Source organism: Sitophilus oryzae, unplaced genomic scaffold, assembly GCF_002938485.1.
Source record: "Sitophilus oryzae breed Bouriz unplaced genomic scaffold, Soryzae_2.0 scaffold_494_pilon_pilon, whole genome shotgun sequence".
NCBI classification, from domain to species: Eukaryota; Metazoa; Arthropoda; class Insecta; order Coleoptera; family Curculionidae; genus Sitophilus; species Sitophilus oryzae.
In genome coordinates, this window is record NW_022147078.1 from 2,042,344 (window position 1) to 2,055,438 (window position 13,095).

A 13,095-nucleotide genomic window follows, 5' to 3' on the forward strand; every position below is an offset into this window, starting at 1 on the left:
TGTTTTTTGTATTCTACATTTTAGGAAGTAATGAAAAACTTATTGTGTACCTCTTTCTTGAGTTATAACTTCCAGAGCTTTCATACGAACACTACAGAACTTCAATACGCCGATGATTGCGCTCTAGATAGTTGCAAAAACGTTACAGCAATTACAAGAAATGTGGAACGCATATACCTGGGCATACGAGGCTTTGGGTCTTAAGCTAAACATCGACAAAACTAAAATAATGTGCACTCTCCCAGAAGATTACCACAATGCTATAAAAATCGGAGAAGAACTATTGGAATATGTAGCGGAATTCAATTACCTCGGCAGTTTGATTTCGGAAAAGGCCAAAATCGACTCTGAAATTCATCACAGGATTAGCAGCGCCTCATGAGCATTCTGGAAATTAAGAGACAGGGTTTTCTACAATCATGACTTGAGCACAAAAACGAAACTTGCGGTGTACCGAGCGATAATAATTCCCACCATGTTATATGGAAGCGAAACCTGGGTGCCGTACCGCCGACACATGAACGCATTAAACAAGTTGCAACAGAGACAACTTTTAAGAATCCGATGGTTCCATCACGTCTCAAACGTATCGATCCAGCTAACTGCGAGAGTATTAAAGTCATGGTTACAAAATCCCGCTTAAGATGGGCTGGTCACGTATGCAGAATGCAAGAAAACCGCATACCAAAATCTCTGCTTTACGGTGAGCTTGTAGACGGTAAAAGGAGGCCGGCTGGACAAGTCAAAAGGTACAAGGACATTTTCCATCAAAACTTAAAAGGGATTAATATGCAGAATGAGTGGGAAGAAGCAGCTCACAATAGAACGCAATGGAGAAGAATTGTAAACTCAGTTAACAGCGATAACCAAAAAGTAAAGAGGCAACAAAGCAATGAGATTTTTGAATGTCCGGAGCGCGGTAGACAGATAACATTACGTATCGGGCTTTTCAGTCACAGAAAAGCATGAAAGAAAAAGCCTTGCGTGATCATCTCCTGATGCGTGTCAAATACTCGTCAGCGAGTAATGGCAGTATGTATGTGTATGTAAAACGGTTCTGCTCCAGTTAGTGAGGTATTCGCTCCTTTTCTAGGTAGATCGTTTGCTTTTTCACTGCTTTTTCATTGCCTCCGATAGTTCCTATCTAAGATGAGTTGTACGCATCTTTCGATAGCGTATATTTCTGCCTGAAGGATACTGGAATACTCCTATCCCTGTTCCTTCTTTGACTGCTAAGCTTATAACTTATGATGTCTGCTTTTTCTGTAATTCCTATTTTTTTTTAAATTCAAATCAATTCATATTAATTTCGATTTTATGACATATTTTTTTAAAATTAATTCGTAGATTTTACGCAAATTATATTATTTTGTTTTATAGAAAATTGAGCATGATATCAGTAAACTATTGTTAATTGTTTTTTATAAATATTTAGAATTAAACAAAGAAATTCCGAAGTACTTAGTACTCAAACATTTATAATATGTACTTTCCTTGTTGTTAATAAAACAAAACCCTATTATAAATCATTGAATTTTATTAAAATTAAATAATTTAATACAAACTTGAAATTATTTAGATTACGAATTACAATGATTCATAGTTACAATAAAATATTGTCAAAGTAATTTATATTAATATCTTTATAAATAATTATTAGCAATTAGTAGTTTAAAAAAATAATAAAAAAAACTGGCCGGTTTTCATATTATTATATATCATTCAACGAAAAAAAAATCAGCGTCAGTGTTGGCTTTGAAACTATGATCGCTGTCATTCTACTAACATTAAGTATAAAGACCATTCGGGGACATACTGCATATGGTAAATTTCAACGATCGTCATTTCCAAGCCAGCTTTATTAAGCCAAAAATTTATGAAATACCTTGTTTATTATTTCCAAAAAAGTTTTTTGAAAATTATAATCCAAAATTATTAATTGAATTTTGTATTTAATCTTAACTGGTATTTTATTACACGAAATAAAACAAAGAATTAAAATAGTATAGTGAATAACCGTTTATTTTTTTACATTTATTGATTTTTGTATGGATTATTGTTAGTTATCACTAAGTATTGTTTTTATTTTTTTAATTAAACAAAGAAAATGCAAAATTAGTCAAAAACTGATGACTTTCTACTGATATAATTTAAACAAAAGCATATTATTTTATTAAGGAAGTTGGTATAAAAATATAATTTATTGTATATCTAAATAATTTATAAGAAGATAAAACTAATAAAACAAAAGTAAATTTATCATATATTTTTATTTAAATAAAGATTATTAAAAACTAATTATAATAAATTTATTTATAAATACTATAAACTAAGAAGTATTGTCAAAGTAATACTTAGATATATTAATATTTTGAAATATAAAATACATATACAAATATTTTTTATAACATTTAATATTAATTTATAATTTTGATCTTTTATAAATTATACTATACGGGGTGTTTCCCTGTACACTGTACAGGATATCCCAAATTAGAGGGTAATCATTTTATCTCTTATAGTTTTCCAGATTGCAATGGTCACAATGGACATACTGTATATAATGTAATAATAAATGTAATATATTTTTAAAATGGTAGTAATGCGACATCTGTTGTTAATTTACTTGAAAATTTCTTTCTGCAGGAATACTGAGATGCTGAATCAGGAGCACCAAAAAGTTACGCATTAAAGAAAAAATCCATGGTTTACAGATTACTTAATAAATCTCCTTTATACCACAACAATTGACAATTTTTTGACTAGATTGACTTTTATTCACTAAATTCGCTTCAATAATTTATTGACAACTGACTAATCATGATACAGTGGTGTGGAAGTTTGTCAAAAAATTATTGAATTGTTCTTAAGAGCTATATTGTTTTTTTTAAATACTGTTTAAACACACTTATACATTTAATACTTATTATGGTTTAATGGGGATAGAATAACATGATTTTTGAGAGCGTATTTTTTTAGTTTTAACATCTAAATAGGAATCATCTAGAAAACAGCAAATATAAAGATCTGTCCAACATAGTTGTTAGGAAAATTGAGAATTTTCTGTAATTTTTTGGATGTTGTCTGTCAAAACGTTACTTCGCTCACTGGACAGATCTTACCTTCCATTTCTTCAATACTACATCTGTCAAACACAAGTCTCCGACTCCTGCGGCTTGGTGATCTTCAACAAAGGCGTTGACTCAGCCCAAGTAACAATATCCTCACTGTCGCAAGAATATTTCGACAACAGCGCCACTTCCTGTCTTCTAGGACTGGTTGGTGCAGATATAGTTTGAGTTGGAGCCCCTGACGGCACTGACAAGTGACAGTACAGCGTCGGCACGCTGTAACAAATAGGTTTTGCCAATTTCTGATCGTCCGACAACAGCGCCATTTGAGCCAAAGCTGCCGCCGAGTTTGCCAAGTTTTCTATGCAAGGGCACGAAGTTGAGGATGTCCTCCAAATGTCTTGGCAACAATGTTGAGACAGGTCTATTTTGTGGGGGCTGTCGCTGATCGATTCGAGATATTGGCTGTCTGCTTGGGTTTGTTGGAGATCGACGCTGGCAAAACGGAGCTTTTTCGGACTTTCTAGAGATGAACAGCGTGGTAAAGGGCTTTTTAGGACGTTTTTGTTCTTGAGAGAGCTTCTCGTTACTGTATAATGGCCTAGAATGAAGGAACGTTCTGTATAATTATTGAAATGTTGTATAGATTTGTCTAGAATCAGTGTTTTTTAAACTGAGTTATAGATACGTTGATTAATTACACAGGCCGACATGATTTTTGTAACACGAGTCAGTTGCAGAATTTCTTCATAAAAATATGCTTCTAATAACAGAAAAAATACTCCTGAAGCTCCTACACGTACCACTTTTCAGTTGCCTAATTACGCCTCTTTTTTGCAGGTAGTCAATTTTATAGATGTCAGGTATTAAGTATAAATCCGTCATACGTCGTGTCTTGTTGTTTTTAACCAGTTTTATTGGTTTATTTAAAAAATGACAGATCGTATTTCAATTTTATTGGTTTGACGGAACGATGAACGAAAACGGACGCCGATGCGGATGAACTCGCCTTTAGATTTTTTGTCTGGGTTTTTGACGCTTGTCAAAGTCTTGCCAAATATAGGTTAGAATTTTGTGTCAACTTTGTTAAATACCCTGCGTTTTTGGAAGATGATGCATTTTGATTCGTATTATTACGTGTGTTTGTGTCTTTTTGAAGTCAAGTGGAGGAAAAATGCAGTGAAAATTAACTGTAGACCCAGAGCACAGTTTATGGTTAATATTCGCTGCCCAGGCAGAAAGTCTTATACACCAATGAAGTTGCCGTGGATAAAGTTTGTATACCATTTCGTCGTAGATAAGTGCATCTCGTATATGGTAGAAGGATCGTCAAACAAAAAACACATACTAAAAACTGGAGTAGCTGTAAAAATATCGACATCACACTATAGGTAAATAATGGATTTTAGTACTGCAGAAAAATAATGTCAAAAGGTACTGGTTTAAAAAAATTAAGATTAAAGTTAATTAATCAACCTTTTAAGGTATAAAATTTGGGTGGTGTTATTATTAATAAAATAGTTTGTTTTATTTACCTATGTTGTTTTTATTTATTCCTGTGGAATATTACAAATTTGTATTTGTAAATAAGTTATATTGATAAATATAATCATAAATGCGAGTAGTTTCATAAAGCTTGAAAGTAAATAATAGTTCTTTTTTTTATATTTTTTTTGGTATGTAGTGTCTTGTTCTTGTTTGTTTTTGTATTAACACATACCGTTTTTATTAAATAAAATAACTCGATTACATTTTTTCAGTTTTATACAGTTTTTTCACAATATTTTGAAGTAATCACTTGTCATCTTGTCAATCAAATTTTAAATATTTCCTGCTATGCGTTCCAGTTGTACCAACTTATTTCTTTGTAAAATAAAATAAACTACTTTGAAATTAAAATGACAGACACATCTATCACTGTCAAGGATCTTCTCGTTGGACAGACTATAGAAGAAAATCTGTTTTAGAGAACTTTATACAGATACAAGAACAAGTTTATTGGTTTTTGTGTTTTTTTTACCATTGCTGTCAGGATGTGACGTTCTCACAATCTTCCCACTTAATTCAGCTCTTCTTTTCTCACGAAGATCTTTTCTGATTCTCCTGAAATGCTGGTCTTCTCCTAATAACCAATAGGTCTGCTGGTTACCTTTGCCCTTCATGGTTACAAGTCCCCTCTCTACCAGTTGGTATCCTCCAAGTTTCGAGAGCAAATCTCTACAAGTCTTGCTACAGTGAATCTTTAGAGCTAAAAAAATAATTATTTTAAATCAAGTTTTTCTGTTTCATACAATTATATTTGTTTATTTACGTTGCCCTGTAGATTCCATTCTGCTGGCAGTGTTGACAGTGTCGCCGAATAGACAGTATCTTGGCATTTTCAGTCCTACTACTCCGGCACATACAGGGCCTAAAGAAATGTATCTGTATACAGGGTTGTTCAACACATACGACACGGAGTAAAAATTCACAATTTAAAAATAATTTTACAAGATACAGAGTGTCCCAAATAAGTTAAATAAAAATATCAAAGTTGTATAATTGTTGTAAAAATTTTAAGGCTTCATTTCTCCAAGGGTATCAAAGTTTTTAATACTAAATATTTACTGAAGTTTATTTACTGACCAGTTATTGTGTTGCAATAATAAAAATAATAATACCTTATACAGAGTGTCTAAAAATTTATTTTATATAATTATTAGCTTCAAACGGCAATAACTTGTTTAATTTAAATGGAACACCCTCTATGTTTTACGAGAATCAGATGCATAATTTAATTGTCTATCAAATTATATTATACCATTTTTTACCTATCTCTTTAAGTTTCCGTAGAAAATGCATTTTCTTGTAATTTAGAACTTATTTATCAATATACCCATGGACTATTGACATTTTAGATTATTTTTGTACCAAATTTTTGAAGAGTACAGATACTAATATTGTCGATATAATTCGTTTATTTCATTAAAAAAATATAAAAAAACTGTTTAAATATTTGTTAAAGAGGATCAATTAATATGATTCCAGTATTCAAACTACATTAACTGACTGTTTGCGTTGATTAATAATAATTGCTCCAAATACTAAAAACCTGAATTTTGTATGGGCATTAGACAGTGTGATAAAAAGTAACACCTTAAAAATGATATTTCATTTTTTAATAAATGCTTATTTATAACAACAGAGACTTTAATTTGATAACTTATTATTATATTGATTTCTGACTCAAATCCTTTTCTGACTCAAATCCGTTAATCCTTTAAACATTTATTTATAATAATTTATTAACGAACACAATTAAGTATGTAATTAATTAGTATATGGGCGGAAATAATGGTGTTATATTTAATTAATGGTATACTCTTTTATAAAGATTTAAATAGTTTTCTTTTTGCATACAAATGGGCTAATAATATTATCGTTTTGCTAAAAACGATAATATTACTAGTCTGTACATTTTGTACATTTGTTGCTTTAAAAACAATCTAAAATGTCAATATTCCATGGATATATTGATAAATGAGGTCTAAATTATAAGAAAATGCATTTTCTACGAAAACTTGAAGGGATAGGTAAAAAATGGTATAATACAATTTGATAGACAATTTAATTGTGCATCTGATTCTCCTAAAATATACAGGGCATTCCATTTAAATTAAAGAAGTTATTGCCGTTTGAAGCTAATAATTATTTAAAATAAATTTTAGACACTCTGTATAAGGTAGTATTATTTTTATTATTGCAACACAATAACTGATCAATAAATAAACTTCATTAAATATTTAGTATTAAAAACATTGATACCCTACTTGGAGAAATGAAGCTTTTAAAATTTTTACTGCAATTTCACAAAATTGAAAATATTTCAAAAACGGTAAGTTTTAAGTATAATAAACCTTAATCAAATTTACCTTTATTTTAATCGTAGAAACTAAAAATGTAAATAATATACAGGGTGTTCCATTTAAAAAAAAATACAACTTTGATATTTTTTATTTATTTGGGACACTCTGTATCTTGTAAAAATATTTTTAAATTGTAGCTCTAATAGTCCTTCAACGAACCCCAAACTTACAATTTGTAAAAATATCATCGTTTAGCCACAATACTCCGTGTCGTATGTGGTGAACAACCCTGTATATTTTTAATAAATGCGTATTCTATGGTTTTAAGTTTTAATCTTATAATCTGTCGCCCAACTCAGGTTTTCACTAAATTTAATCTTGAATTAAGTAAGTTATATTTAAGTTTATTTGTTATGGTGAACAACCCTGTATAGGGTGATTCACGTTTTATAAAATGTTCTACATTCAGTAGGGTTTCAAATTTTTATTAATTCTACTTGCAATATTTTATATGTTTAAATATTTCATACCTGAATGTATTCCTATGCGCAGCATCAACTTCTGGCCTGGTCTATGCTTTATCGTAAAATTCTGGACTTCGGAAAGCAAATGCAATGACATTGAGGCAATTTCTGCTGCATGCTGATAATCATTTTTGATAGGCAGACCACTTACCTTAAATAATAATAATATTTCTGAATTATTAAAAGTTTATATTATTTTCTTATAAGATAGTTCTTACCACCATGTAGGCGTCTCCAATTGTCTCAACTTTGTATACGTCATAATGTTCTATGATCGAATCAAAACATGTGTAGAGATCGTTCAAAAAATTCACCACCTAAAATTATGCAATCTTAGACATGGTTTATACTGCAAATATCAAAATTTATACATCATAATGATTAATATGATTACTTAAAAATAAATAAAATTAGAAATATCACACAGGAAATCTACTAAAGTAGTCAAAAATGAGGTTATCTACTTTGAAGACACCAGATATCTGTAGTATAACCCGCCGAAGTTACACTATGTTTTACACCCTGTATATACAGGGTGTCCCAGAAATAAGTGCAAATATTTTAACTGGTAGTATAGTTCAACCCCAGAAACACGCCTATGAGGTTTTTTTGCGAAAAAAAATGTTGAAAATTTAAAATTTTTCTTGACTTTTTCTGGAAATTTGAAAAAACTTTTTAGTGCCACTTGTTTATTCACCTACGGTGTATCTAAACCTTGCAGTGTTGCAACCTCATATGTTATCCACATTCTACATAGTTCGGCGGAACATCTACATTTATAAATTCATAGACAAATTTCTACTCAAAAAATTAGGAATGTTAAATTTAATCTTTTATCAGTGCTCATTATTAGTAATTATAGAAAAAAAAACACATTAATTATTTTTAGTACTTACCCTTTCAATGAAAACTTAACAAAATCCACCGAAAATTAACTAAAACATTACGTTTATGACGTTTACGAAAATCTTTGTTATGCTGCAAAATAACTTTATTTTGGAATAAATTTTATAAAATGATTCATATTATTCACAATCAGGTCACAAAAAGAAATTCAAAAAATGTTTATCGTAATTTAGAATTCAATTCAAGAAATTTAGAAAACAGCCCAACGAATAATCGGTTCATTTTTGTTTTGTTTGTTTTCTTTCATGTTTCTCTATTTTATTTGAACCACTGTTTTACAAAACACCTTGAAAAGCACATATTACTTTGAATACCTTTCTGAATGAATAAATGTTGAGAATTATTGTCTCTTATCGCCACTTTACGAACTACTTTCAATCTAAGAAAATACATGTTTCGCTCAACAATTATTGACAACGTATTTTGTTTTTTCCCTATTTTTTCGATGTATTTCGACAATTCCATCGACAGCCTAACCGTCAATCAAGAACTGCCGCGTGTGAACTGGTCCTTCGAATCGCCGGTCGCCGCGCCGTCGTGGCGGGCTTGCGTCAGACGACGATGTTAAGCAACGTTGCCGTAGTTACAACAATTTAAATTCAAGACATTCGAAGCAATCAAATTCGTATTAAATTTTAAAAATAAAACAGAGAAACATGAAAGGAAATAAACAAAACAAAAATGAATTGATTATTCGTCGGGCTGTTTTCGATGTATTGAATTCTGAATTACGATAAACATTTTAGAAATTTCTTTTTTGTGACCTTATCAATAACCAATTCATTTGTGTTTTGTTTGTTTTCTTTCATGTTTTTATGTTTTATTTTTAAAATTTAATAAGAATTTGATTGCTTCGAGTGTCTTGAATTTGAAATTGTTGAAACTACGGCAACCTCGCATGACGCAAGCTCGACACGGCGACGCGACAAAGGAGCAGTTACCAGTGATGCGCCGCTCTCTTGCCGACGGCCGACGCGACGGTTGCGCTGTCGATGGAATTGTTGAAATACATAGAAAAAATAGCGAAAAAACAAAATACGTATTTAAAATTGTTGAGTGAAACATGTATTTTCTTAGATTGAAAGTAGTTCGGAAAGTGGCGGTAAGAGACAATAATTCTCAACATTTATTCATTCTGAAAGGTATTCAAAGTAGTGTGTGCTTTTCAAGGTGTTTTGTAAATCAGTGGTTCAAATTGTGATGAGGCCTATATGAAAATAATGTGTTAAAAATGGGGACTGTTATTTTAGTAGTTATTATAATAGCATGTACAAGTAAAGCAGCACAGTGAAGTGTATTTTAGTTAAGTGTATATCGAAAAAGAGAACTGTCACAGTTACATCGATCTGTCATAAGTATCTTTTTTAATGTTGGGTAAGTTTTTTAATTTAACTTTTTTAACACATTTTTTTAACGCATTATTAAACATTTAACTTTTAATTTATTTTATGTAATAATATCACAATCTTAAAAATGTAATTCATCTCTGCAAACTCCTCAGGTGTGTTGTGATTTTACGACTTACTTTTAACATATACTTTCTTGTCCCTATGGCAACACAGTGCGTCGAATTAACTGAAATCCGGACTTGATCCGGGTAATTGGATGTAGTTGGCGATATCTGCCGGCGGTTCTCAAAATGTTGCGATTATTTTTTTAAGTTAAATAACTCGGTTATTTTCAATTTAATTTAAAAATGGTAAAGAGAAAATATGTTTATTTTGACCAGATCTACCACCCCTTAAAATATCTGCACTCATTTCTGGGACACCCTGTATAGACTTTTGACAAACCCTGTAGATTTTACAGTACCTGAAGGGGTGTACTTTCAGCTGACATAGCCGTGAAGCCAACGATATCGCTGAAATAGATGGTGACACTATCAAAACCCTCTGCTTTGACTTTATTTCCTTTTTTCAGTTGATCAGCCACTGGTTTCGGCAACATCTCGTATAAAAGTGCATCTGAAAATGTACGAGTATAAAAAAATAATAATTCACAACTAAATTATATATGGTTTTGTAAAAATTTTTTTATGCACCCTATATACTAGTAATATATACTGACCTGTTTTCTTTTTTTCTTCCTGTAATTGGTCGGTTCTTTCGTCGACTAATACCTCTAAATTGTTGGCGTACTTCTCCATCATCGCCATCATGTTGTCAAAAATATTCGGTTTCCTAAATCAAAAAAAAATATTAAAACACCAGGAGGTGTAAAAAAATCATTCATATCTTTAGAAATGGCTGAAACATGACTTCTGGGGTACTATTGTAGTGAGAAACTTTTCTGTCTAACTTGTTAACAAATTATTCGACAAAATAATTGGGGAAAAATTAATAGAGTAATGGCAAAAAGTGTTAAAATACCAGGGGATCTAAAATAAGCCATCCCTGTCTTAAGATTTGGATGGAACATGTTATTAGGAGTACCATTGTAACGAGAAACCTTCCTGTCTAAGTTGTTAATGACTTCTTTAACAAAAATAGGGACAAACAGTATAATACTGAAGATAAAAAGAAATACCCAGATACGGAAGAAATAATAACTACTGAATAGCTAATTTTCCAGCGTTTTTTCCATAAAAATAATAGTTAAAGGTATACAAGTTCTAAGTTTGAATTAAGTATACAAGTAAAGTCTGTGGAACTACTCACATGCCTTTCCTGAGAGGTCTAAGCTTGGTACGAATATTTTTGAAATCAGGTCTATCTTCAGGACATTCTGCCCAACATTCTTTCAAGCAGTCTTTCACAAAATCAAAACTATTTTCCAAGGTATCTATTGGAGGTCTAAAAAAAATAATAAAAAAGATTTGCATAATTTTTTCAAGGCATTGTTATCTTTATAATTTTTAAATTAAAACGTATGGGCAGAAAATTTACGTTTAATATACTTTTGAAATATATTTTTACATAACATAAACATTTACAAAAAGTATAACAATAATTATAATTGGTTTTTATCAACATTTTCGGCTTATTCAACCATTTCCAATTATGGTTAGGTTCGGTTACATATTTAGATACTCTAGTCCCAAAAGGCTTCGTAGTTCATGTTTATCTTTGGGTATCGGCCACTCTTCCATGGCCCAAGTAGTGTACCTTTGCTTGACACAGATGACATTTCTTGGGGCTAAGTTTCAAACCAGAGCTCCCTAGTCGCTTGAAAACTTCTTCCAAATTCTTCAGATGATCGTCAAAGGATTTCCCAACCACTATGATGTCATCCAGGTACACTAAACAGGTAGTCCAGGATAGTCCCTTTAACACAGACTCCATTAGTCTCTCAAAGGTAGCTTGAATAACATTGCTAGCGTCGGTATCCAATATAAAGTTTCCGTTGCCAAGAGGGTAGGTCTTGGTCTTCTGTGGATCTACCGCAACTCCCTGGGACGAGACTACATGGCCCAAGTAGTGTACCTTTGCTTGACACAGATGACATTTCTTGGGGCTAATTTTCAAACCAGAGCTCCCTAGTCGCTTGAAAACTTCTTCCAAATTCTTCAGATGATCGTCAAAGGATTTCCCAACCACTATAATATCATCCAGGTAAACTAAACAGGTAGTCCAGGATAGTCCCTTTAACACAGACTCTATTAGTCTTTCAAAGGTAGCTGGCGCGTTGCACAATCCAAAATGCATGACGGTAAATTGCTACAGTCCTACAGTGTGGCAATTTACGTTATCAATTAATAACGGACCGGATAACCTTGAATAAAGGACCAGATAACATTGAAACAAAAGGAAGCTAAATTAAGAAAGTTTTATTGACTCTAAAGTTTCACCGCTCACCTAAAAGGAATGGCGGGGTTGCTGCAGTGGATAATTTTATTCAGTATCTCAGCGGAAGTGTAAGGGCTGTTGCCAAAGGGTCCCTTTCTGCCGTGCAACTCAAAGAGAATTATTCCGAAGGAGTAAACGTCACCCTTTTGGGTCCCAGTGGGCTGGTCCTTGGTCAGGAAGGATTCTTGTTGACGTAGTAGTTCTGGAGCTCTGTAAAGTAAATCTGAAACAAAGTTGGAGATAATTTGAATTACTGTTTGTGTCTATATACAGGGTATAAAGGAATATTGTTATATACATGGTATCAGGAAAGATTATAAAGATCGGTTCATTATTGACGTATCTGCTAAAAGTTAAAGTTGTCTTGAATACTTAGTTGTATTTAGATATTTTAAATGTTTTTTGTGTTCTTTGTATTTTTCTTTAGCTTGACGGGAGGAGATATACAGGGTCCGGCAATAGTGCGTCGGGCATATGTAGCTCCTAGAATAAAAAAACTTGAGAATTTTGTTTCGAAAGTGCGAACCTAAAGTATGTGCCAGGATGTATTTCAAGAAAATATTTTAACTTCTATAGGGTGGCTCAAAAAGGTGTGAGTGGACCTTGATGATTTTTTTTGAACGGAATACCCTGTATATTATTGCATTTTTGGCTTCCTTTCAGATCACTTTACATAACCCTAAGATATGAATAAATATATTTTGATAGTTTCAGAGATATTAAAAAATAAATAAAAAATATGTATTTTTCAGCCCTTCTTAAAAAAATTATTAAAAATACAAGAACTGTCCTGAGAAATAAAAACTATATTAGGTATTTACTTTAGATGGTCTGTACTTACTTTGCTATAAATATATGAAAATCGTAAATTATACAGAATGTTCAAAATTCTGCGCCAAACTTTTTAAAATATAAAATAATTTTTCCTCGTTTTTTTAAATGGAACACCCTGTATATTATTTTT

The 13,095-nt window shown here is 31.6% G+C and overlaps 1 protein-coding gene across 1 annotated transcript in view; it reads right to left on the reverse strand.

Moving 5' to 3' along the window:
* Positions 1 to 2,441: 2,441 nt before the first annotated feature.
* LOC115886567 (guanylate cyclase 32E) overlaps positions 2,442 to 13,095 on the reverse strand; it is a 35,944-nt gene continuing 25,290 nt past the window's right edge. Inside the window, exons 15-23 of the mRNA XM_030905798.1 lie at positions 12,141 to 12,354; positions 11,004 to 11,138; positions 10,414 to 10,526; positions 10,159 to 10,310; positions 7,659 to 7,757; positions 7,447 to 7,591; positions 5,383 to 5,481; positions 5,092 to 5,319; positions 2,442 to 3,672 (exon numbers count right to left, since the gene is read on the reverse strand). Of these exons, the coding sequence (XP_030761658.1) occupies positions 3,149 to 3,672; positions 5,092 to 5,319; positions 5,383 to 5,481; positions 7,447 to 7,591; positions 7,659 to 7,757; positions 10,159 to 10,310; positions 10,414 to 10,526; positions 11,004 to 11,138; positions 12,141 to 12,354 (1,709 nt within the window). The 3' untranslated portion in view covers positions 2,442 to 3,148. The remainder of the gene's footprint in view (positions 3,673 to 5,091; positions 5,320 to 5,382; positions 5,482 to 7,446; positions 7,592 to 7,658; positions 7,758 to 10,158; positions 10,311 to 10,413; positions 10,527 to 11,003; positions 11,139 to 12,140; positions 12,355 to 13,095) is intronic.